This window comes from Sinohyriopsis cumingii, chromosome 10 (assembly GCF_028554795.1).
Source record: "Sinohyriopsis cumingii isolate HCF-2022 chromosome 10, ASM2855479v2, whole genome shotgun sequence".
In the NCBI taxonomy this organism is placed as follows: Eukaryota; Metazoa; Mollusca; class Bivalvia; order Unionida; family Unionidae; genus Sinohyriopsis; species Sinohyriopsis cumingii.
This window is the reverse complement of record NC_142970.1, coordinates 97,903,188-97,931,156: the sequence shown is the minus strand read 5'-3', so window position 1 is coordinate 97,931,156 and position 27,969 is coordinate 97,903,188. Positions and strand designations below refer to the sequence as shown.

The window sequence follows — 27,969 nt, the reverse complement described above, 5'->3', positions numbered from 1 at the left end:
AAGGTCATGACCCACTTATCCCACGCTAGCGACATTTCGTCATGTGGATAGAGCATAGGTCTGGCAAAGTACTTGTCAGTGATCAAAGTTTTGCCAAAGAAGACTGATGATCTGATGTTTTCGATACTTTTTCAGATTCAGGAATTAAAATCAACGCTTCTGGTTTCAAGGGAAAGCAGACTCATATTCCTTAGTGAGAAGAAATAGAGTCTCAAGACTTCGTGGTCGAGTTAGCGAACTATCATGTCGTAAGTACCGTCTTTGTTATACTGTTTACACTGAACGAACACACACCCACCATGCACAGATAAAACACCTACCACTGACATTTTTTGCTAGTACAGAATTGCTTCCTTGTAAATTTTCCCATTTGTGCATGATATTGTGCGATTTATTTTCTTTGCAGATAGTATTGTCAGCTTTGTAATTTGAAACCCTTTTTGGAGGAGTGCGTAGTACATGTTTTATGTCGTGGTCATACTTATGATGGTATGGGTGAACATTTTAATTCAGAGTATATATCAGAACTCCATGAATCCGATGGGGGTAAGGCCTGTGTAACTGATATAAATCATATTTCTCAATCTGTCTTCTCTCTCTCTCTCTCTCATACACACACACACAAATAGTGTAGTGTACATATCGCAGACGTGAGGTGGCATTGTTTCCTCCTGTTTTTCTGTTTTATTTAAATTCCACACCGTGCACGTAATTGTATGATTACGTGATTCACCTTTCAATTGCAACCCAATGTATACTTACATCACTTAGAATTTTTTAAATATTTTTTACAAATATAAAAGCCAATAATTTTTTTCCGATTCGCTAGTAGATTAAAATGATGTTGAACATTTTTTGGACAGACCGTATCATCAACATGTGCGAAAATTTTGCGTTTAGTTTTCATTATTGAGCTTAATTCGTCACTGACCTTTGCATCTCCTTATTATTTGCCGTTCACTGAAGTAACGCAGTGACGTCATATAGATCATTAAAGTCCCAATAGGACACACACACTCGTTCTGATTGGTGAACCTTCACAGAAATGAGTACCATACAAGTGTCCACTGACGGATCAAACTCCTGTCGCTTGTACAGATACTGGTATTGCTGCTAAGAAGTTTTTGTATATAATAATGCAAGATAGTAGTAGTAGTAGTCGTAGTAATGCTAGTATTAGCATGTCGACTTCCAGACTGCGATGTAGAGATTTTGTCTCTATCATTGTGTTCCAGTAGAAATATATTGTACTTGAAAAATGTGGTTCATACAGCACATTTTGGTACTGTATTGTAAGAACGTTCTGTTGTAAACTAGTATTTACTATTTTATATACATTACAAACAGTGGCGTAGCTAGGCGATCTGGACCCCTGTGCGAAGCTTACTAATGGGCCCTTGCCTAATCTATAGTGTAAAAAAAAATTCGTTTGCCCCTATGCTTTGCATATTCTTGGTAGCTACCCCCTTGATTTCAAAGACCTTTGGCATCCTTTACATTTGGAGTCATGATTATTCAGTGGTTTGCTATCAAAAGGACCCGGATTCGATACTACCAATAATTCAGCCTTCCTTGGTTACCATCATGTGAGTCGGTGCAAATTTTTTTATTTTATTTTTTTACTCCGATTTCTTGGCATAAAATAACCTTCCGATGTTGATGTTGAATAGAACACCCAAACCAAAATCTTTTATCTTGTAATTTAAATTTTTTAAAATGATGTAATATTTGTATTTACTAGGTACGCTTCCGGACGGGCATCAGTTTGCAAGAAAAATGCAACAGATACAGTTAAACTAAATTCAGCTTTGTACGGCCCCTCTATACGGCCATTTATTTTGCTCCAAGAGCAATATCAAGAGAAACTTGACCCGTCAGATTTTTTTGGGACCCCTTTTTTCTTCAAAATTGCTCTTTTGTTTTTTTAATTTTGCATTTGTTTATATAGAAACGTGGGCCATTGGCACAAGGGGCTGGGGTGGGGCGCTAAGTAGTCAGAGGCGCTTGCCTTTACAGATCATTCAGATCTCATCTCTGTCCGTGCGGGTTGCCATTAGCTTCCTGTAGCTTGGCGTTTCTCCTCAGGATAAAAATTGACGTTAAAGCTCTCAGAAAAAATATATAAGGTCCATCAAAGGGTCCACTGGTTGTCTGAGCTAAGATCGCTGCCGTACATAAACATATATATATATATATATATATATATATATATATATATATATATATATATATATATATATATATATACTCTGTGTTTCCCTTTTGCCTATCAAAAAGTTGTCACAGATTTCGGATTGTGTTAGAAAATAGTGAACATGTTTATGTTTTTTTAAACCTTGGGTTGATATTCCTTAAAATCATATATAATTATTATCCTTTGGGTATTTGTTCAGCTTGACTTGTGAACGTCACTGTAGTTATATTTGTAGTGACGTGTCATTAAACCCTATAGTCACACTCACAGTTTAGACGCCAAAACGATAATATCGTTGAGCTTGAGAAAGGATACGTTAACACTTAAACTGTTTAGACATCAACAGTCTTGTCTCATTTCCGCATTAGTTGTACATCTCTCCTGTTGGATCTTTTCTGTGGACACTTTTCCCACGGTGTAGAGACACTAATAATGTCAGGGTATTTCGTTTATAATTTACGCATATCCATTATCGTAACAAATATAAAAATTAAATTTCAGACATTTTCAAAGATCATGTATGTAAAATTGAATTTCATTCACCTCGATAGTCTCGTTGCCCCCCCCCCCCCCCCCCGCCAAGTAGTTAAAGGGAAGTAACTCTATCGCGTTACACTAATTTAGTAGGATCTTCCGATTTTGTAGACATTTTCATCAGGAAAAAAATCGTATTTTTTATATGCATGATATACATGGCGTAACCCCAACATTTATACATTTTGAAATGGGCAAATAAAAAAATATTATTGTTTTTGTTTTTATCGTTTTGTATTGAGACATTTTATTAAATTTCCTGGTCCTTTAAATGACAAGCCATGTTTCTTCAAATCTGCGTATATACCTGTCTTTCAGTTCTGGCACGCGATCTTTGATTGACAGAAATATATATATCGACTGCAGATTAGTCGTAGTCGGGAAGTATGTACCCCCTCGGGAAATATGACGACATAATCTCATTAATGTCAAAACCGCTTCATCATGCAGAATTTTCAAAATATTTTTTCAGACTCTATGTTCATTCTAAAGTTTCTGTTTTGCGTTGATGTAGGTTTTTAGGCCTTGTTGTAGGGCATTCGTGTTCCATGAACATTGTTTTTGTCGCCGGTTATAGATACAAAAACAAAATATTTACCACCGAGTAAGAACTAGCTATATTTAATAGCTAATATGGAAAGGATTTTGACACAAAGCTTTAGAAACGTAGAAAAGAAATGACGGGCTTATTTGTGATATTCTGTGATTTATTAATTTACATATACACATATTTGTGATTACGCAAAATTACGGTTTTAACGAAAATAATGCAGTTTGGCCAGTGAACTGGAACATAATTTGAGCAGCATTTCGGATAAGTAGAATGATCCCATATGTCCCTTGTCCACGTGTCAAGCTGTTCAATCGGCTTTTCTTTTTCAAATTTTTGGAATAAGTTGTTTTTGTCGGAATGATACCCACTGGATTATGAGATAGCATTAATTAGATTCGATCGGAGACCGCTCCGTTGGCTTAGTGGTTAGAGCGTCTGCCTCGGATGCGAGAGGTCGTGGGTTCGATCCCCGGCCGAGTCGTACCAAAGACTTACAAAAATGGTACTAACAGATACCTTGCTTGGCGCTCAGCATTAAGAGGTTAGTGTTAGGACTGGTCGGCCTTGTGTCATAATAATGTAACTGGGTGGGACATCATGCTACACGTCTGCGGCATGTGCCACAGTGCTAGACATCACTATAAACTGCCACACTGCATACATCGTCGCAATATGACTGACAATTATTAAAGCTACGTTAAAAATCCAAATCACATCGCAGATTCAGTCGGTGTCCGATATTGTATGTGACGGAGCAATTATAAAATGGTTTAACTGTTGCATTATACCAAAAGCAGTAAAGTCCCTACTTTTGTTAACTTCTGTATATTTGTCATTGACGATTAAAAATGGCATTACTATTTCTTTGATGGTTTGGCATTCAGTTGGACCCCGCGGCAGAGGGTGACATCTCAACTATCGCGTAAACAGATTCCAAAATTTTATGTTTTGTTTTTCTTCAGCAAAACAATTGTTTTTACAGTTAATATAATGTATATGAATGGTTATTTTATCGATAAAATCGTAGAAAGATTTCCTAAGTATGGTTCATCTCTTACTACCCCCCTCTCCATTTAAATGGTCGGTCCCTAATCAGCTGGCATATGAACAACTTGCCCATGTAAAATTTATTAAATTCTTGTTTAAAATGAAATGTTTTGATACATTAAGAAGACTTTTATGTTACGGGTTTTATTCACTGTCCTTAGTTTTTTTCACTTCACTTCAGATGAATTCTGGTTTTAAAGAAATAAAAGCACAGATGAGCAGAGTGGACAATCAGTTTTGCGAAGATATCAGTTTGACTAATGAACTCGTATCACTCGGCACCAAGTTTTGGGCCCCACGTCTACAATATCAATTGTCGTGTTTTATTTAGAGTTAACTTGTGCTGGCCATTGTTTTTGCAGTATTTAAGGGTAGATAAAAAAAATGAAGAAAAAAAAAAGCGTGTACGTTAGATTGCGGATTTAAGTGTTCTTTACCAAGATATGACCCTGGGGTCGGCCAGTGTGGGTATGTATGAAAGCTGCCAATAGCTTCCCGTGGGTCGGTGGTGCTTACCGGGATTTTCCCGGTTTCTTCCGGCACCAGTTACTCTGGCCGATATATATAGTCCATCTTGCGCAGAGTAATGGCATTAACCCTGAAAACAGCACCCAACTCATGATTCTGCATTGGTGTGGGAAGGACGTTACATATTCATTAAGTTAAAATTTAACAGCGGATCTATGGCTCTTTGTTCAGTTTATTTGATTGATCACTTGTTTTTCGAAGGATATACGGTTTATGCACGAGAACTGTTGTTCATCGTCAACACAAATCTCACAACCCCAGGCATTGGTAAAATCACATCTACGCCTATATATATATATATATATATATATATATATATATATATATATATATATATATATCAGTATAGTGACATTTATGGCCCTGCATGAAATGTATCATGACCCTGGCATTACCGTCTGAAATCGTCGAGCTTTGTTGTTGGGAAAGAAAAACATCGTCTTCCGTTCATACATTGGCGTGCAAGTTCCTAGCGGCGACAGATTTGCCGTATAAAACATTGTTTCAATTACGTGTTTCAAATTAGACGGATAATGCTGAATGATTTCCTTGTTTGTAGACTTGCATTCAAGTTCTTTATGAACAAAAATATATCAAAGCTAAAAACGGCCCACATTTTCGGACAAAGGAACATGCTCCAATATGACAGTCCTAAAAGTATCAAGCGCATCATAATACTGCAAATGTCTCTCAGCAACAACAAGGTCACATATACACATGATTCAGACGTCAGTGATGACAGAAAACCACTAGACCCTTTCCATGATTTAACTTGTTTACTATTTATGATGCAAATTATGATAAATCATTGGCAGTTGTGAAACAAAACTGACAGAGTACGCAACTCTTAATTCTGCTAAGGACGAAATAATCACGTATTAAAACTTGTCCTGTATTAAAGATGACGTGCACTGAGAATGAGAGATATTTTAACGTTTTTTTATGTACTTATTTCTACATGCATTGATAAATCTCATTAGCATATAGTAGGCATATTAATGAAATGGAGCCGTTTTCGTTCTTACGAAACTTGATTGCCTGGGTTACGAGTTTTGACTTAGGATTCTGATACGGTCCGAGTATACCCAATGATTTTACCTAACTGAAAACAAAATTCCGACCCATATCAGTCCAATACTATTTGACAACTACTGTTTATATTTTGCTCCAGTAAAAAATGTTTATGAAACCCAACAGATGGCGTATGCTTATCAAGAGAGATAAATCTGAATGAGTATAAAAGCGTTTCTGTCAGAGTGATCACAAGCAATCTTTTTAGGCCGGAGCAGAATTCGTGCATCGTGCATTTTTAATGCCCCACTCACCCTTAATGCGATCAGTTTATTCGTCAAAAGATTTGTGTGCGTGTGATTGGTCATTCTTTTTGCTTCCTTTGATAAGTACGTGTAATGTAAGTGGAATAGTTGTAATTAACCATAATGCGGTAACAACATAAGTATGTGTTTCCTGATTATCATCCCAACATAGAGTAAGATACGCAAGACCCTACTGTATGCATTTACACTCAATGAGAAATGGCAGCGTTTTATTTATTGGTGATTTTCTCATGTCAGTTTTGAACTTTTTTTTTTTTGTTGTTGTTGGGGTGGTGGTGTCTTTTTTGGTCTCCATTGTGTTGGGTGTGGTAGACATACGTATTAATTGGCTTAGTTTGTGACATAATACGAACTGTTTAACAATCCAGATGCATTGATTTCACCCACCGGGGCTCATGGCGCGAGCTAATTTTTCAAAGCCTTGTCTAAACCGCAAATGCACTGTTACGTAATTGTGTTTGCCACTCGGCGTGCCTTGATGCTAACTGACGTTTTGCTCTGACACTTTATTGGAAAGCTAAGAGCTCAAGAACGACGTTAATTGCTTCTTATTGGATTAATTACGTAACATGTTTTAATTAGGTGTTTCCAGCAGATTCGTGGTTGTCGTTGCTAGGAGACTGTTGTCTACATGTTTGTACACTATTAGACTAACATCCGTCCTGATACCTGATAATAACTTGGACGAACCCGCTAATTGCCCAAAGGGAGGGGGTCACTTCAAAGGGATATGGTGTATATAGCTAGAGGCCTGGAAGGGTCCACTCATAAATATAATTGAAGGGGTTATTTTGAATGCGTTGTTACGCACGAACGTTACTAATAACAAGTTCTCTTTACAGCTGGGATATAACAGTGAAAATGAAGGGTTCGAATATACAATGTGTAACTTGTTTTGCAACATATTTCATATGAAAATACAAGATTTTGGTACATTTTATTTCTTTTAATCGTGAAGAATGTCCGTGATCCGTAATGCACGGCTACTTACATCTATTGAACACTGTACTGTCGTCTCTATATATTACGTACCACCGAATCTAGATCAACAGGTAGATCTTTTTTTATTACTTTTTGCCCTAGACATTACTGGAAGCACTACCAGTTATGTCAGACAAAAGGCGAAATAAAATAAATAATTTAAAAAACCAAGATCTACTTGTTGGTGTATATTGAATCAGTAGATGAACGTACAAATGTCTTTATATCCTGTCTTGATCGTGTGACAAAACGGATTATGAATGGATTGATCGGTTGGTTGAATTTAAGCATTTCGTTGAGAAATCTGTCGCATTAAGATCTAATAAATATGGAATCCCCGTGGATGCAATTTACACGCATGGTGCAACCAATTGTTATTTATTTTGCTACGTGCTACTTTGTATATGATATGATCATTATAATGTATTATCATTGCCAGAAACTGCATAATTGCCCCAGCAATGCAGTACAGCTTGTCACGGGGTGATCAGCAGCAGTGGCATTTTACACTACAGTTGATAATCACTCGACACTCGCTACTTGTCATGCACTTAATACCTCACGCAGTCAAATGCCAAACGCTTCTCTCTCTCTCTCTCTCTCTTTCTCTCTCTCTCTCTCTCTCACACACACACACGCCAGTACGTTTAGGCAGTTGTCCAGTAAAATATGCGCCATTTCCCCCCTCCTCCAAGAAGTACTTGTTTCCTATTGCATTGGCTTTAAAATCTGAGTAGACAGGTAGTTTTTTTATATTTTATTCTAATAAACTATATATATATATGTTTATGATTATTTTTTTTTATAAACATGGTGGAAAAAGTGATATGTCGGTGGTGAGAAACGGGGACGGTCGGCCGATTAGAAACTTTTTTTTTGGCCTCACTGCATCAGATTTTATCGGGACGATAATCAGTTTTTAGAACTTGATATACATCCCCAGGTACATAGTTTGCAATGAAAATAAATTTAACTAAATTAAGTCACGGATGTATTCCCATTTGTGGTAGCAAAAATAGCCACTCCTGTTGCTTTCCACACAAGGTGGATTGTCCGATACATTTTTATTAAATAGTCTCCTTTGTCAGCTTCATTTACCTTCTTTGTTCGCTTGGGAAAAAATAAAGAAATAAACGAGAAGTGTGTTGTGATTTTACCCACTCTCAACGCGATTCCCCACCCCAGAAGAAAGACCCCCAAAATATTATTAAGGTAGTTTTTTGATACTATCTGCGATATAGAATATAACGGTATGAAAATCCTTTACTGTGTGTGTGAGAGAGAGAGAGAACTTAGAACTGTCTCAGTACTGTGCTGAAAAGGAATAGACCGCTCAGGTGGCCTAGTGGTTAAAGCATCTGCCTCGGATGCGGGGTGTCGTGGGTTCGATCCCCGGCCGAGTCATACCAATAACTGACTCAAAAAATTGGTACTAACAGCTGCCACGCTTGGCACTGAGCATTAAGAGGTTAGTGTTAGGACTGGTCAGCCTGGTGTCAGGATAATGTGAGTGGGTGGGACATCATGCTACATGTCTGCGTCATGATGTCACAGTGCTAGACATCACTATAAACTGCCACACTGCAGACATCGTTGCGATATGACTGAAAAAGTCTTAAAGCTACGTTGAAAATCCAAATCACACACACTGAAAAGGAGTAGGACTGGAGGAGAGAATGTCCTTTTGTCATTAAGCGATTTTGATGTAAATCTTTACAAGCGTTACAATTTCAAATAATGCACGAGTGAGCTTTTAATCATTCTGTACAATGCTTAAGGGAGCTTGATCGGAAATGCAGTAAGGACACCGTATCATGGAAGAGTGCTCTTCAATCGCAAACTCCTGACAACGAACTTTCATATTGTTGTATAATTAGTATCAGATTACAAGCGTTCGATCAAAGTTTGCATCAACTGTTATCTAAGAGTTCTAGCCAGTGCATTTATAAATTTATGTAAATAGGGCATGCCGTATATTCTCACTTTAAAGACATGGCCATTTAAAAAATGCAACAACTCAGATGTGCCAGGGCATTATTCACCGGCAGATCCGAGTCTATGCAGTTTGTTAAATGTAATCATTAGAACAAGCAGCATAAAGCCTGACCCGGGGAGGGGGTGGGTGGGGTGGGGGTGGCATTATGCGACGGCAGTTAAGGGTCTTTTCTTTTACCGTTGGAGTTGCTTTATTGGAAACTGTATGCGGTACTAGTATGTTACAGTGCAAATCATGACTTTTGTGGAATGTGATTTTCCAACAGGTGGCATTAACTTATTCCAGTTTATGATATATATTGCAGAAGTGAAAACAACGAAATAAGCACATTTGTGAACACACTAGAATACCACCAGACAATCCGTGTCGCATGATCTTAAATATTCATCGTCTTGATGTTCTTAAAGATACTGTTTAGACGGACAATTTACCCATCAGTAGCAAGCAGTTCGACTGCACGTACGGAATTACTGTGTCGACTCCTTCCTAGACTGCATACTGAAAATGGCCTTGAAATTTAAATGGAGGGTTGCCGAGTCTGCTGACCCCTAGTTTGCTAGGTCAGCGGCCCATTATCTATTCTAAGACTTGACTTTTACCGAGTTTGTTCGTAAGACAACGATGAAGAAAAATAAAGGCGCCTCTCACTTAGCTTGAACCTTTGCGGGTGATCATATATCATTGCTGAAGTCAGACGGGCAAGCCTGTCAGAAGTTAAAAGGATTAGATTTGTCCCACGTTCAGCTTCAGGTTTCAGCAAATCGGACAATAATTTCAAGTCTGATTCATGTTGTTTAGTACCGTACTCTCAACCAGGTGTTGATTTTAACTGTCCCGTGCTACCGTCGACCAGAGGTAATTTAAGGATGGTACAAATTTGGACACTGAACGAATGTCACTGTCAGGAACAGCAGAAAAAAAAAAACTATATTTAAAACATCAGACGGGAAAATTCGTAATTAGAATAATTTGAAAGCGGTAAATGTTTTCAGAAGAATTGAAGTTCAGAAATATTCAGTTTCATTTCTCATTGTATAAAGTACATTGACCACTGTCCAAATCGGTCATCGAAATATCGCAATATGGTCCACGTGGTTGATTTAAGGCCGCTGTAGTGTATTTATCGGGAGAAAATATGACTTCAATAAGCGTGAACATTGTGATATATGTTTCACGTTTGTATGCATGTGTATATTTGACAGTCTTTTTTTGCAGTATTTATATGTTGCTATTTCCTTTTTCTAGTTTTGCTCGTGTTTTAATGCTATTTTCTGTTCTTTAAGTTTTCCTAGTGTTTTTGTTTGGTTGCTTCCTTAATGCTTTTTTGTTTAATTTTTTTTAAATAAATATCAAGGTTTTGCTTAATTCTCCTTCAAAACTCCAGCCATGATTTTTCTAATGTACACCCTAATTCTGCTTTCATCTTCTTGTCTGTTTTAAACATAAATCGCAATGTAATTTGTTTATAATCGGAATTGCCAGACATACAGATACTACAAGCAAATTACTCTAGTTGGCGTTACTTCAACGCCGGGGGTCCCCGAGTGGTCTAAAGAGCTCAGTTACGGATCGCTGCCATCTCACCTCTTTCTGCGTGGGTTCGAGTCTTGGGCTCGGCCAATGTGGGTATGTGAGAAAGCTTGCCGGTAGTATCTCGTGGGTCCGGGGTTTTCCCGGGTTCTTTTTCCACCATTAATACTGGCCGCCATGTATGGCGTTAAACACAGCAACAACAACTTAACGAACGCCATTTTTTCAACACACGACAGGCTGGCTATACACGACGGCCAGTATAATTGGTGATTGAAAAACCCGGGAAAACTATGAGACGCCGTAGCGGAACAAAAGCTGGTCCAATCAGAACGTTGCCGTTACAATTTTAATGTCATATGCTCCGAATTCCAATTTCACGTGTTATTTAAAAAATGCTTGTCCTTAAAGTTCCATGTTCTAGGTTGAGATTTTAGATTGTATCAGATTTTAGATTGTATCAGTTGAATTAAACAGTGGTTGTTGAAAGTTATAATTTCTCTGTCGAGTTTTTAGATTGTTTCTTTTGAATTACACGGCGGTGGTTGAAATTTCAATGTCATACGTCGACTGTTGAATTACACAGCGATAGTTGGACATTTTATTGTGCTTGTCAGAACTGTTATTGTTATATGGTTAAATGATATGTTGGTGTTAAGAGTAACATTACAGAATGTCCTCTTCAACAATTAAAAATTATATCGAGTATTACAGTACATCATTCTTTTATTGAATTATGCATTTAGTTCGAGAATTACTACAAATTTCTTCGCTAGAGGTCGCTCTCGTTATTTTTGAAACAAGAAGGCTGCTTCTCGTTGCTGTGAAATTCAACAGATGAAATCTAACTATTCGCCATATGAAATGAACTTTCATCACCAACAGTTGCATACAATGTGTGAATTACGGATTCTCGACATATATTGAAATTTCAACCACCGCTGTGTAATTCAAAATATACACTGTAAACAACAACAACAAACGAAAAAAAAGTCGACATAGGAAATATAACTTCAAACCACCACTGAATATTTCCACATATAAAATCCAAAATCTCGATCTAGAAAATGGAACTTTAAGGACATGCAATTTGATCCAACAACGTGATACTGGATTTCTCGACACACATCGAAATTACAGCTGCAGCTTTCTCATTGGACCAGCTTTTGTTCGCTACGGCGCCTCAAACAAAACTCCCGTTAGAGCCAGCAACCAACAGGAAGCTACTGGCAATCTTTTTCATATACCTATGAGGCGTCGTAGCGGACAAAAGCTGGTCCAATCAGAATGTTGTTCTTGAACTTTTAATGTCGTATGTCCAGAATTCAGATTTCACGCGGTGTGTCCAAAATGCTTGTTCTTAGAGTTCCATTTTCTATATCAAGATGTTAGATTGTATCTTTTGAATCAAACTTTAGTGGTTGAAAGTTATATGTTCTATAGCAAGGGTTTAGATTGCGTAGTTTGAATTACACGGCAGTGGTTGAAATTTCAATGTCATACGTCGAGAATTCCTAGTTTACATATTGGTTCAAAGAGTTTAACTTCAGAGTTCCATTTCATATGTTGAGTATTTAGATTTCGTCTGTTGAATTACACGGCGGTTATTGTACATTCGAGGGTTTTTTTATTGTGTCTTCTGAACTACACGGCGGTTGCTGAAATTTTAATGTCATATATCCTGAGTTTCAATTTAACATGTTGAATCGCATTAATTGTGCTGAAAGTTCCATTTCGTATGTTGAGTTTTTAGATTGTATCTGAATTACACATCGGTGATTGGACATTTTATTGTACTTGTCAGAATTTTTATTTGTATATCGTGACGTGATTTGTTTTGTGTTAAAAGTAAAATTAGACAATGTCCACTTAAACAGTTCAAAATAATATCGAGTATTAAGATACATAATTCGTGTGTTCAGTTATGAGGCGCCATTGCATTTCATGCATTTACAGTTTGAAAGTTACCATTCACAGGTCGAGAATTACTATGAATTTCTTCACTAAAGGTCGCGGTCGTGAACGGACGGTGTTATTTTAAACAAGAAGGCTGCTTCTCGTTGCTGTGAAATTCAACAGATGAAATCTAAATATTCGTCATATGAAATGGAACTTTCACCACAAACAGTTGCATAAGACGTGTGAATTAAGGAATCGCGACATGATATTGAAATTTCTACCACCGCTGTGTAATTCAAAATATACTGTAAAACGTTAACACATGAAATAAAACTTTAAACCACCACTCTATAATTCCATCGTATAAAATATAAAATCTCGATCTAGAAAATGGAACTTTAAGGACATGCAACTTGTTCTAACTAGTGATATTGGATTTCTCGACATTCGACATCGTAATTTTAAACTGCAACTTTTTCACTGGACTAGCTATTGTCCGCAACGGCGCCTCTTACATACCCACATCGGCTGAGCAAGAGCCTCGAAGCCAAGCGGATATTGTAACCATAACAATACAACTGCCGCAGTGATAGGTCGAGACAAGCATGGTTAATTTTGTGAAGAAACAAGGTCAACAAATACTCTTACATAATATCGAGATTAACTATGATTTATCAGGGAATGAGTGTGTGATACACTTAAAGTGCCTTTCATTTGTATTGAATAGACCTAGAATTTGTTGGCATAGGCGTACGTGGCATTCAACTTTTATGAGCGCTCGGTGGGTGAGAATAAAATTGTCTCGAACTAATGACAGTGGTATGATGTACATTATTACAGAATTAAGTACAGTATTATTAAATGAATTACGTACGTGAGAGAGTGTGTGTATTCATGCTAGGTTTTCCCTTAACGGCTCTTCTGACACATAATGGGTGATATAATGACGAAATAATGGAGCTACGTGCTTTTGGTCAGTGACAAACCAGGACAGTCGCATCCGACTGGCCTGGTCTGGTATCGAACCCGTGACATTTGGTGTAAGAGAATGACGTTCTACCAACCGAGCTACTCTGGCTCCACACTTTTCCATAGTAAATAAGTGCTTGCTTAACAGAATACATGCAGCTAATTCGTTAACTTTTACATATAACTTTTTGTTTTCTGTTTATGCCTACCATCCAGTATTTGTGACGGATACAACTTTGACAAAACAGGTACGTATATCTGTCTAGCAACGATGAATACAGTGCTCAGTTGGATTTCCCCAAAAAATTAAAATTCTTCGGTCATGATGGTGCCAAAGTCAGTATTGCTCAAGAAGTGAAATTCCATCAACATATCGTTTTCTTTTTCTTTCTTTTTTTAGTTACAAATGGAATAAGCTCACAAAGGATTCTTTTCAGCAATTTTTTAAAAAAATTTTTTTTATGTAAACGCATTTCTCGTCTGGTTCCCATTATTGCATGTAATTATTACCGCATGTACTTTTAGAACCAAAGGTAATAATGACAAGAACGCGAACTAGTTTAGAAACAGGTGAACGTAAAATAAAGTACAGATGGATTTGACTGGCCAGGATTGGTTGATAATGAAGGTATGATTTTAGAAAAAGAATCTCCCGTTTTAACTTTAAGAAATGGAGAAATTGTCTTATTGATAGAATTCCTTGTACTCATACTGAACTTAGCATGTTGCTGATTTTATTTTAAATCAGGGTGTACATATAGGCTTTATTATGGAAACTGAATTAGCCCGTGGGTCGTTAAGAGTTTGCTTAGAGAACAAATATTCTTGACCGATGCATGCTTACTCAAGGAAGACATTGATAGTGCCTATGGGTCTGTTCTGAAACGATCTTATTAAAATCACATATCCAGTGTCTACGTGAAGATCTGACAGCGACCGCTTAGGGGTCATGTTTTGGTGACTATTGAATTAGCCGAAGGAAATGCACCTTTTGGAAATTTGAAAGTGAATAAAATCCTTCGGCGCATCACTTTGCTCTTCAGTCATACAACATAGTCTCCCACACTCGAAGATATAAGACTTTATCTGATTGGCTGATAAAATTTGCTTTTATGGTAATACCATGAGTCACCAGAACATGATCCTTCATCGGTCGCTGTCAGATCTTCACGTACGACAGTGATCTGATTTTAATTGTTTAGGCTAGAAGCTGTCTTGCTGATTGTTCTTAATGGCGACGAATTAATTACAGCTGGGCTTTCTTTCTCTGCTTGACGGAAGAGGCGAATGATCTTCCGATTGGGCTAATAGTTGTCATGCTTAATGTCATTGCCTGCGTGTAAATATATTTATTGCCCAGGCTAGGAGCCGACGTGATGATTGTCTTTGCTTGGGTTTATACTGTTTTTGGCCAAGGCTGTTATCTGCCTAGCAGATTGACATTGCGTTAATATAACAAATTACATGTATATAGGCAATTTTTAAGTTCAGTGTTCCGATGGTAGCAGCGAATGGGGCTGGTGTGGGTGACGGGTCAAACACAACTATTTAATTATTCACACTGAGTGGTTAGAGCGTCAGTGAGGTCGCGGATTCTAACCCCTGCCGAATCGTAAATTAGACTTATACAACAACAAAAAAATGGAACTAGCAGTTGCCTCGCTTGGCGCTCGGCATTAAGAGGTTAGGGTTGGGGAGGTGTCTGGACAATATGACAGTGGGACGTGATGCTACTTGTCACGGCATTATGCCCCAGTGGTAGATAAACATCACCATAATGCCCCAGTGGTAGATAAGCATCACCATAAACTGCCACACTGTAGACATCGTAGGAATACGACTGAAACATTGTTAAAGCCAGGTTAAAAATCCAAATCACGCTCGCATATTTTCCTAGACCGTACATTTAATAAATTCGACAGTAAATAGTACATTTTGGTCACAAGCGTATGTTTTTGACAGTGTACTTCGTGATGGACATCTCTCTCTTAAATATAATGTTTGCCGAGCTTAGCTCCTGATCCGTGTAACTTTTCAAGATACAAGCGCGGGAAGTGAAGCGCTGTAGAATCTGAATTTTGAGCTTGCTTGTCGATATAAAAAAAAGAGCGATTCTAGCTTCCTTTCATCGTTTTATATTCCTTTCTTATTTTTTGGAATATATATTTCTTCCAGTGCCATAATGAAGAAAATATAATCTCTCTTGTTCATTGGAGCCAAATGTTTCCACAGAATCAGACGGGTTCCTCTCACCCAAATAATTAGAGTTATAAAATCCCCTATGCAGAGGGCCCGTCTTCGATTCGTCGTCTGATCTTGTTGATTTACACGGCAATATCCACTATTTTTAACCTTATTCATAATTTAGAAAGCGGAAAGACGGGTACTATATATATCTTTCTTCCTGATTAAACAACTCTCATTTTGCTGTAGTTTTCTCTTTCTTTTCGAGTATCCGTTGCCTGGAGGATGCCACATTTATATAGATCATCAATATGTGACTGAATGGATCACTGGGTTCTTTCTAAGTAATCTGCCTGATTATGAAGGAAAAGTATTCGCTTGTGGGATGATTCCTTTTTCTTCTTCGCTATATATATATATATATATATATATATATATATATATATATATATATATAGACACACATCTGAAACTTTAGCAGTGGATGGGAGCTTAGCGTCTTTACTATTGTCCAAGTTTAATTCCGCTGCAAACATCTGCAGTAGCATATTGCACTGAAACATCTGGGTCTTTGCTATTTTGTGCTGTATAGTAGAAGAAACAACAGATACTGATCTGCCTGCGCACTATGCAACAGCAGATCAGGTTATAAGTTGTTGTTTTGTTTTTGTTTTTTTTTAAATCCGTTCTTTCCGATATATACGGGAGTACATACGATATGTCATAGCACCTTTCAGTATGGTCGGTGTCATCATCGTTGTGTACTAGTCATGTACAACCTTTTATAAAGGACGCTAAATATTTTACAACATGAAGATATTTATGGAAAAGATGTATTTAATGTACAGTAAAGTGTGACTGAAAATAAATAAATAATTCTCCCCATCAGAACAACCCTCAGTACGGAGATGCCTGATTGGTTGGACTTTACTGTTTTACATATTTAAAAAATCTATGCTCGGGCTTGTGCAGCATTACAATTTAACATGCTAGCATCCTGAACAAAGCGTCCTTCAAAACAAAAATAGTCGCTATGATCTGATTTAATATTTCCTGAACTATTGTATTTTTTTGTACGCATGTCCATACTTTCTTGATTTCTATGGCTATATTCTGTCAGTTCCGTTTCTAGTGTAACAGCAACTCAGGGTCATACTCGCAGGTTCGATACCCAAAACATTTGCACTGGGGTGTCTTGGTCAAGACACTTAGCTTCCATTTCCTTGGCATGTTATGGCTAAAATAAAGTGCCGTTGCAAACCAACCAACCACACGACGAGAGTCAGCCATAGTCGTTAACGAAAGCTATCAAAATAACTTCACGGGCAATTTGTTTTGCTTAAACAATTAGTAGATCTTTTCTGGCACATCTGGCTTTCTTGATTATAACGACAAATAAAAGGATTAGCATGGTAAAGGTTGTGGAAACGTACAGGAATTTGTATAGGATTAGCATGGTAAAGATTGCGTACACATCACATTTTGTATAGATCGTTACTGCAGCGGTTTCGTTGATTTACTGGTGGTTATTTTTTTTCTTCTCCAGTGTGTGCATTCCCCTCCTGGGAGAACCCCCCCCCCCCCAAAAAAAAAACAAACCAGACAAAGAACTGCATTCCTCGCAGGCGCATGCTGTGAAAGAAATTGAGTGTAAAGATAAAATTGTGTGTCTGTTATTAGGAGAAAAAGGACTTGGGGTTGAGGTCGTCTGTTTTTAACTTTCCGCGTCGTGACCCCCTTAGCTTTTTTGAATTTGTCTATGCCTTGATCAAATTTGTTTCCCACCAGATATGCCTGTGGGTATATGCAGTATTTCAAGCCGATGTAGTGGCAAGGCACAATACTACTGTTGGAAACAGCATTTTCTTATTACGTTAATTTTAATAGCTCTGTACAACAAATTAATCAACCATGCTTCCTGTAGGCCTCTTGAAATGTTTCACTTTATCTCTTAGTCTTGTCATGAGGTTATGCAATTTTCATTGCTCTAAGGCACGCTTGCATGTATATAAAAGACTTTCTTGTAGGAGCAGCATATATTTATTACTCTGCGATTACGTTTGTACTGCGTTAGATCGTTATGGATGGATGGATGGATGAACTTTCATTGTTGCGCCGTGACAATCTTGGCACAATAGTGGCCTGTTAAAGTTGGATTGTAAAATTGTAAAATTGCACAGGTAAACAACTGCTAAAATCTTTTTCAAGACGACCCCCTCAAAATAAAGCAAGCACGTCTTCCCACATATGTGTTAAAAAAAGATAAAGACGTTTTTGAAATGTTAAAGAAACTAATGTAAATTATTCAAAATATAGGCACATCATAAATTATTATATTCAGACACTAGAATGTCGTCAAGTAGAACATTTAACAATATTCTGATTTTGATTTTTTAACGTTGCTTTAACAGGTTTTCAGCCAGATCGCTACGATGTCTGCAGTGTTGCAGTTTATAGTAATGTCTAGCAATTGGACATCATGCCGCAGACATGTAGCATGATGGCCCACCCAGTCACATTATCCTGACACCAGGTCGACCAGTCATAACACTAACCTTTTAATGTTGAGCGCCAAGCAAGGTAGCTGTTAGTACCATTTTGTAAGTCTTTGGTATGACTCGGCTGGGGATCGAGCATACGACTTCTCGCATCCGAGGTGGACGCTCTAACCACCCGGCCACCGGAACGGTCACATTAAGAATATAGGCACAGCATAATTTTACTTCCGCGCAATAACTTTAGCTTTCCAGCAACTACAGCTACCAAGCTTGGTGGATAGCTTCCTCTTATGGTAACAGAAACGTTCTGATTTCGGGTTCAGAATCTTAAGTTCGCAGGGATGGAAAGTAGGAAAGCTGTTTTTGAGCCGTTTCGATTTCAGGTTGAAAAGGTAAAATGTCAGTGGTCACTGTGACTAATAGGAGAAATATCGTTTCTGCACAGTAGCTCAGTTAACCACCAGATTTTGACTGGGTTTTGCTTGGAGTAAGGAAGAACCCTGTACATTTTGGGCTGAAGAGGCCATATATCAAGGTCATTAAGACTGAATGAAGAAATATAGTTTTCAAACAGTAACTGTAGTTTTCCACCATCAGCAGTTACCGAAGTCTGTGAATGGTTTGTACATGGTTTGAGGAGGTATTTTGTTGATTATGGAGTCAAAAGATCAAATGTAATATGGCAGGAAAAGTTATTAAAATAGTTTCCGCACCATAACATTACTTGTACAGTTTATAATCTAGATCATTTGCGCTTGAGTTAAAGAAGAAAGTTATTAATTTTGGTGTCAGAAGGTTAAAATGTCCAGTTTACTGACTGAAACAAGAAAAATTTTATCCGCAAAGGAACGCTAATTAATCCTTGCAGACCTGGTCCAGACTTTTTGGATGACTTGCACTTAGGGTATGGAAGAAGTATTTCGATTTCAGGGCCAAATGAGTAAAGGTCAAGGTCACCATGAGTGGGAAAAAAAATCGAAATGGTCCTATGCAGAAAAATATTAGTGATATGCATAGAGGACTATTGAACATTGTCCTTTTATGTACTGTACCGTTCATGGTACTCTTTCTTCTGTGGAAAATAAAATAGTTCAACGACGAGATCACGTGATTAGGTTTCGTAATCCCCAGAAATGAAGATGACATTACCGAAATGCAGGCTATTTAAGGTGTAGTGAACAATCGGATCAGTTTCATTCACACGTAATTGGAGTTTCATATTGAATGAACTAAAGAAGATATTTTTTTTAATGTTAATTTATTTTGTTGGACATCCACCTTTTGCTCTTTGTACTCAGCATATACGTGCATTTTTAGGTACCAGAGATTAAAGAATTGAATTGTCGGATTGTTAAGAATATGTCATACATTGCTTTTTTTTTTTATCTCTTTTAGAGTTGCCGCAATAATCGGTGGATGGGCCACGTGGGCCAAGCTTCGCGGGAACGACGACGACGACTGGTGTGATCGTCTGAACCATGTATACACCGTGGTACTCGTCATCATCTTTGCCCTCTTCACAGGAGGTGGCCAGTACGTTGGGGAACCCATCCAGTGTTGGTGCCCTGCCCATTTCACGGGGACTTACGTTGCATATACTAAGTCGTATTGCTGGATAAAGAATACGTACTACACGCCGATGCATGAAACCATACCTCTAGACGAAAAAGAGAGGGAACGCCGTGAAATAACGTATTACCAATGGGTACCAATCATTCTCCTATTTATGGCTTTTCTTTTTAAAGTCCCCAATATGTTTTGGAGAATGTTAAGTGGATACTCTGGAATCAACCTAAACAAAATTGTGGATATGACTGGTTCAACGCAAATTGGAGATCCCGATAAACGAGACACTACCGTTAAGCATATAGCGATGTATCTGGATAGATGGTTGGAACACAACAGAGAGTATCATTGGAACATTCTGGTCCGAATGAGACAAAAGGCTTCCAAATTATGCTTTCTTTGTAATAAGAGGGAAGGTACATTCCTCACGGGCTTGTATTTGCTAACGAAGGTACTGTACGTTGCAAACGTAGTATCTCAGTTTTTCATCCTCAATGCGTTCATGGGTGGATTCTACAGTATGTGGGGTTTCGAAGCCATTGACAGTCTCGCGAGAGAATACGAGATGAAGGAGTCATTAAGGTTCCCACGTGTGACATTGTGTGATTTCAAAATTCGACAGTTGCAGAACATTCAGCCATGGACAGTTCAATGCGTTTTACCGATCAATCTTTTTAACGAAAAGATCTTTTTATTTCTGTGGTTTTGGTACATCATTGTTGCCATCTGCACAAGCGGAAACTTTATTTTCTGGATTTGGCGTACGTTCTTCCGAATGAACAGGTCACGGTACATCAGGAAATACCTAAAAATCGGCGAGAAGATGAATGGAGACACCGACAGGAAACTCTGCCAGAAGTTTGCAGACACACATCTTCGTGACGATGGAATATTTGTCCTACGATTGGTCGGTAAAAATTCAAGTGACATTCTTCTAACAGATCTTGTGGGTCAAATGTGGGAAATCTACCGAGATAAGCCTATGATACGAAAGGCGCTAAGTAACGAATCCGACCATAGGGATACCTATGCTTGAGGATGCGCATACTGTATGGAATAAGACTGGTTCCAGGTTCATTCTTTTTATGCCTTTAGGCACCATTTATATTATGGAATGGTACCAGAGTGTTTCCAGATTTTATGTAGACATTCCTTGAAGCAGACCATTCCATTTTGAATTATGGAAATAATAGTAGATTGTAGCAATTGGTTTGATAAAAGAAGACAAATTTAATGATAAACCCACATCAACTTATTTTCTTATTGAATTTTGAAATTGTACTGATATTTAGAAGAGTGTTGTAGATACACTCTATAGTATCAGTAGTTATATTTTCGATACTTCTTCAAGACAGACTTTTAGACTAAGAGGTGTTCTTTTATGTCCTTTGTTGGCTTAAATAAGCTGCGTCGCCAATGACGATGGCATATTTATTTTTTGCACAACTTGCCATCGGAACCAATGAAAAGCGAAATGGGCCTGATATATGACAGACATAAGTTATTCTCAAATTTGGGAATTACTTCATTTAATTGTAACAGCAGAATTATTTATGGGATGCATACACTGATTATGCAGAGGTAACAGGTAAATTTGCAATTAGAAGGTACGGTTACCGAGAAAAACTAATTTTAGCAGTGACATTCTATTGACAAGCATTTACCTCGTGTCATTAAAGGCGTGCTTATGGATAAGTATAGTGTATATTTTTATACATGGCTGTGTAAGATTCCATGTTCTTAGTACATAAGTTGAGGAAATGTCTATTAGATAAAGCAAACGTATACTAGGTACAGTATGTTGAACAAAACTTTCCACAAGCTGAATATATTATGGTGAGGAGCATCCAGTGAATTGAAGTGTATTGCACATGCTCAGCTTATGCTGGTGTTGCAGAGTGTAGTTGAGTGTATTGTCCATGCTGGTGTATGGTGTTTGTGCTGCATGGAAAGGGTTCTCATGCTTGTGTTGCAGCATGTATATTGTTGCAGAGTGTAGTTGTGTGTATCATTCATGCTCAACTACTGCTAGTGTATGGTGTTGCAGAGTGTATTTTGGTGACACGTGCATATGTGCTTTGGTATGATGTACCCTAACATGGTAATTTTTATTTCACTCAAAGCTGTAAAGTACAAGACTGGCTACAGTATCTTTTTGTGTAACATAACATGATGATAATGACCTCACTTGAATATGAATATATATATATATATATATATATATATATATATATATATATATATATATATATATATATATATATATGCAAGGTTTTGATTATGGCTTGTCAAATTTCAGCTGTAAAACTGAACAACTCTGGTTGCAAAAACAAGCATATAATTGGGTTTTTCTAATATGTTCTGTCACTTTATTGGTGGAAGCTGATTTCTGAGCACATTGCAGTCTATTTAGTAGTAAAACTTGACATCTGATTGGACCTTGCCAGCAGCAACATGAACTGTACACAGTGTGGAATTGGGTGTGGTGGGTAGAGGGTTTTACTATTAATAGTCAAGGTATGTAACCATATTTTTGGTGAATTTAAGAATTAAATTTGTCATATTGATTTTTATTGGACATAACTTAAACCAGTATGCCCCTTACATGCAGACCAAGACATGCAAATATTTGTTGACGCTAGTCGTTTGGAGAGCACATGAACAAAGTGTATATAGTCTGACTTTTTTAAGATAAATGTATATATAGGTTATTTTTTAACAAGGTCATGTTAGTCCAGTATAGTAGAATAGCATTTGTAACCATGTTAGCAAAAGGTAGTTTTCTTTTTACATATAATCTCAAACAGAATCTTTCCATATATAATAACCAACACATTGGAGTTGGACAAAAAGTTAACCTGGCTTTCCTTTTCTTAACAAAATAGTGTGTAACATAATAGTTTAATTAGATTAATTCTAATCATACTAATGTGTACAATCCTTTTAACGTATAGGAATTAATCGGGTAAACATGGTTGTCATATTTAACACCTAGCTACACTAATGTGAATAATTTTATATACTTTTTATATCGTGTAAAAATCAAAGATCATGGTCAGGTAAATTGATGGAAGGACATTTTGTTGAAATGTGTTCTTAGATAATACAAACAGTTTCTTTCCTAACTGATCTGCATTGACCGTTGTGCTTTATACATGTCCTTATCTTTCTTAGCCTTCACTGACCAATTGCTCAGCGTGAATTTGGGCATTACATTTTAGGATTATATTTTCACTTGTTACACTAAATTATACATTTGTACGAGTTGAAAATTGCATTTGAAATAGACAATAGAATGTGTACCATATCTGCTCACTTTTAAACCAAGCCCAACTGCAGTAGCCATGTACCTTGAGCAGCCATTGCACAATGCCATAATTCTCCACTGGTTACTGCTCACAAATTACATTGATCCAGATTTGCCAGCCCATATTATCATTATTATCATATAACAGCAGTTATGGGTCAGTGCAGGATAAAGTTGGACTCGCCTTCTATGTGCGTGTGTGTGCATATATTAATATATGTAAACATATATCTATATCTGTATAGATATAGGTATATGTGTGTATGTATAGATCTTGAGTAAATGGATTTGTCAGAGTAATTAAATCTAAGATCTTAGTTCTCTGGCTCCACAAAATTGCCACATGTTCATGCCACCTTGCCACCTTGTAAACCTTTTTCTGTGTTTAGCTTGACTGGTAATTGACCATATGGGCTTAGGGGATGTCCATCATATGATGGTCTGTTAGCCTGTGTTATGTTTCTTGTTCCTCTTCCTAGACTATTCCATTAAACTTTACATTCACTTCCAACCAAAGGTCTACCTGGTCCTAAATGAAGATGGTACTGCTCATACATCCAGTATTGCTGCCAACAGACAGCAGCCATCTGAAAAATAGGTTACAACTCCTCCTGAGCAGAAAACCATGTCAATGTAGGGTTTTCATTACAAGGCTTCTTGTGATGTCTAGCTCAACCCACATCCACTTGGATGTCCAACATCGCTACCATGGAAGCCATCTTGAAAATCTTCTTGTCATTACATCCTATATGGAAAGCCATATCTACATGGTGTTTTTCGCCAGAAGATCTTTATAATGGTGTCAGGTTGGTTTTAATGAAAATGGCGCAATCTGACTTCAGTTATTGCCACTGTGGTTTCCATGTGAACATTGTTTTTACCAAGAGTTTTCTACTTAATCCAAAGTGAAAATGGTGCCCTGCAGACATAATTATGGCATCCACAATGAACATTTTGAAAATCTTTCAGTTATTTCTCCTGAATTGATGGACATATTGGCATGGGGTTCTAATAGTGTCAACTTTGTCGTAGATGAAAATAGCGCTGATCTCTCATCCAATATTAGCCACAGCAACAATCTGAAAATCTTATTGCTCAGGAGTATCGGAGATGGTTTCAACGTCAGACAGTTGCTTTGTTTAACTTTAAAAAAATGCCATAATTGTGTCATCTCGTTGTGGAGCAACTTTATAGCAGTCTTGCTCAGGGGCAGCAACTCTAACCTACTAGACCTACTTGGAAAATGGATAGTAAATGATTTAAACATTGCAATTTTAGTTCTTTCTTAAAAATTTAAAAAAAATTGGTTGTCATGCATGAAATTTCACTTTCCGAATGACATTTGCTTATTCAGACTGGATGGGCTAGGGAATTGTTGCCCCATGTCTGTGTTTATATTTTATCCCATAAGTTTTGTCACCATAATCCTTGGGTTGTATTACTGTACTGTATTTAAGAATGTTTGATGTTTTTGATTGCAGTTGAGACTTTCCTTAATTATGGAGAGAGAGAGAGAGAGAGAGATGTTAATGCCATTTTGTAAATCTTGTTACATATATTGGTGCTGTGAATTTTTCTTTACACAATTTTTATGCTAAACACTTGGCTGGGGTTAGCTATACAATGCTTGGTTCCCTCGAATTGGCATGATTTTGTTATTATCTCTGTACCCAGCACATTTACTTCTAACAGTTCATGTTTTACTACATCATGTCATTTATTTCACTGCCATCCTTTGGGTTGTGTTACCATACTGTTTCAAAGAATGGTTTAAACTATTTATGTTTGTGAGAGAGAAAAAAAAGTTACTGGTGGAGTATTTGATTGTTGTTCTATACTCCAAGTTATCTATGAACACCTAGCATTCCAGCAGACCATGACTGACTGGTTATGGTTTTTTTCTTGTATGTCTGTTTTTGATGAATAGGTGACAGTGAATAATTGTTTATTAACATCTTTTTGGCACAAGTTGCTTCATTCATCTGTCATTGCTTAATCAACACAGATAACCCCTGTTTTGGCTTTTTCCTTGAAATTTTTGGATAAAATTATTTTTAAATAATATTTCAGTCAAATGTTCAGTTATCTTTGTTACCAAACTAGAGTCAAATCGTACATTGTATTTCAGTCAGTTAAGAAAATGATTTTTTCCCCTATTGTACAGTGGTATTTTCCCCTATTGTACAGTGGTATTTTCCCCATCGTACAGTACTATTTTCCCCTATTGTACAGTGATAATGTTGATCTAACATTTGATGGACAACACGTATAAAAATAGACAGCCCATAAGTTGATGGCTTGGTTCATGTTTGGTGTTCTATGATACAGATTCACATTTTAGGTTATATTATGCCAATGGAAGTAAATTTCACAGGAACACTATATTAGTCAATCTGGGTGGACAGAATGGTGGAATAGAATCAGTATCCATCTAGTCTCAAGTCCAGTGCCTAGTCAGATGAACCTCAAGAGCGCTTGTTAAGTTGATGGGATATATATATATATATATATAGTTCAGAAGAATTTTTATCAAGGGGGCCTCAGTAAAAGCTTGGCATGGCCATCACTTTGATGTCCTTGAGCATGCCCATCAAGATTAACCTCAATTTTCAAATTTTATTGTTTAGCTATAAAACAAGGACATGCTTGACAAATAGGGGGTTCCCTTGTTGAATTCAAAATGCTGATATTAGTGGACATTAATTTATACCACACAAGTGAAGTTTTTATCTTGTCAAGGACAATACTCATTGTTTTTCATTTTGATGAAAAAATTAAACAAATCGTCACATAATTAGATTTATTTTTATATCTGACCACAGTTTAGGGCCACCTGAAACACAAGATATATTTTTCCTTACCACATTTATAGGTCTAAAAAAATATTACAAAATTTCTCAAATTTGGGTTATGTTGTCTTAATGCTGAGTTTGTCGAGAAATAACAAACATGTGTAAAGAAAAACTTTTTCGCATTAAACTTTGTAATCGATCTGCTATTATCTGTTCAAATGTTGTGTGCCTTTAATATGGCCTAATGTTTTGTGTTGTTACATTGACCCAGTGTTGTGCATCATTAATTTGGCCCTATGTTGTGAGTCATTGATTTGACCCAGTGTTGTGTCTAATTAAATTGGCCCTATGTTGTGAGTCATTGATTTGACCCAGTGTGGTGTCTAATTAAATTGGCCCTATGTTGTGAGTCATTAATTTGACCCAGTGTGGTGTCTAATTAAATTGGCTCTGTGTTGTGAGTCATTGATTTGACCCAGTGTTGTGTCTAATTAATTTGGCACAGTATTGTGTCATACCTTAATATGGGAGTGTTAACTTCAAATTTTTGTATGGCCAGTCTTGTTTGTGATCATCAGATAAAGAAAAACAATTCACTTTTAGATTGTATTAAGTAGTTCACATACAGTTCTTTATGTGTAGCTTAGATAATTTTTTTGTTGTAATGTATAGTTCGAATTCTTATTATTTCTACTCAGTTTTTTCAATTATTAAGGACAAACCTTATTTTGTGCTTAACTTTAAATAATATAACGGTGTCAGACTTCAGCAACACAAACAGAGGAAAATAAATGACATGTTCTTTTTTAATACAAGATTCAGAGGACAGACTTTTCTTGGAAGCCACATAAATTAGACCTTTGTAAAATCAGAAAACTAAATTTCTGATTTGTTGTGTTCAGTATGTATAAATGATTAATTTTCTTTATTTTTGTAAGTACATTCCTACATAAATTCCACATATAAGGTCTATTTTTCCTGTATATGTTTGATGGGATATTTGTGTAAACTACTGCCTAATAGGGGGAACATAAATACCATAATAAAAAGTTTGGAACTATGTTTCAGTGCATTCTTCACACTACATTTTCTTCCATTTCTCTATGTATTTATTTAATATTTTTATGAGTTGTGCATGAAAGTTTGGGCGTAATAATTAATGCAGATACAACATTTTCACAACGAAATTTACATCATTGGTAAATTTGTTTCTCTTTTATCTGTTTGGGTTTATATTGAGTGATAAGCGTATATTCTTGTACATTTAAATTTCCATTCCTTTAAGGATAGACGATGTATTTTCTTCACAACTACTATTAGATGCACTTTGCATTTTTTCATATTGAACTCAGAACTCGCATATCAGATGAAACTTTATTTTAGCATGAATTACAGAATGTAATATATTTGTATATAGACTATTATCGGCATATATATTCTATCATAGGACACCAAATTCACATTTAGGAAACAAAATGTTCCAGAAATTCAGAAGACCAATGTTAACGACAACAAATTAATGGGGGAGGGGCTGATTTTTCAAAACTTGTTGTTTGTTGTGTAGTTTTTTTGGGGGGGGGTGGGTGGGGTGGGGTGAAATAATGCATTTTTCAGCTAATATAATGGGTATAATTAATAATTTGTTAGTTCTTAGTTTTTCTATAAATCAGAGTAAAGTACGTCATTTTTACATTTATTTGGGGGTAAACTTCTTTCCCAAAAAAGTCCAGGTACACCTCCCCCCATGAAAGTTGAATGATTGGTTAGTTATTCTCCATACTTGTATGGTGTATGCACTTTTCTAGATTTTAGATAAAGTGATCAATCTGTAAACAAGAAATATTACATCATACCTCTTTTGAATTCCTTATTTCTCGTTGTTTGTTTGTAAAAACAGTTTTGCATGCTGACATTCGTTAATGTTACATCTTCGGGATTGAAATCAGGTCAGTTTAGTCGATTCGAGTTGTACGATTGAGTGTTAACTATGCAAATTTATTGACATTTTCATTTTGTTTTTAATTAATGATTAAAATAAAGTTATTTCAACAGAC

The 27,969-nt window shown here is 36.8% G+C and overlaps 1 protein-coding gene across 1 annotated transcript; it reads left to right on the top strand.

Moving 5' to 3' along the window:
- Positions 1-8: 8 nt before the first annotated feature.
- LOC149790696 (innexin unc-9-like) lies at positions 9-27,969 on the top strand. Its single transcript, XM_089972748.1, has 2 exons — positions 9-248; positions 19,646-27,969. The coding sequence occupies exons 1-2, from the start codon at positions 244-246 to the stop codon at positions 20,850-20,852; spliced, it is 1,212 nt and encodes a 403-aa protein (XP_089828874.1). The 5' UTR covers positions 9-243; the 3' UTR covers positions 20,853-27,969.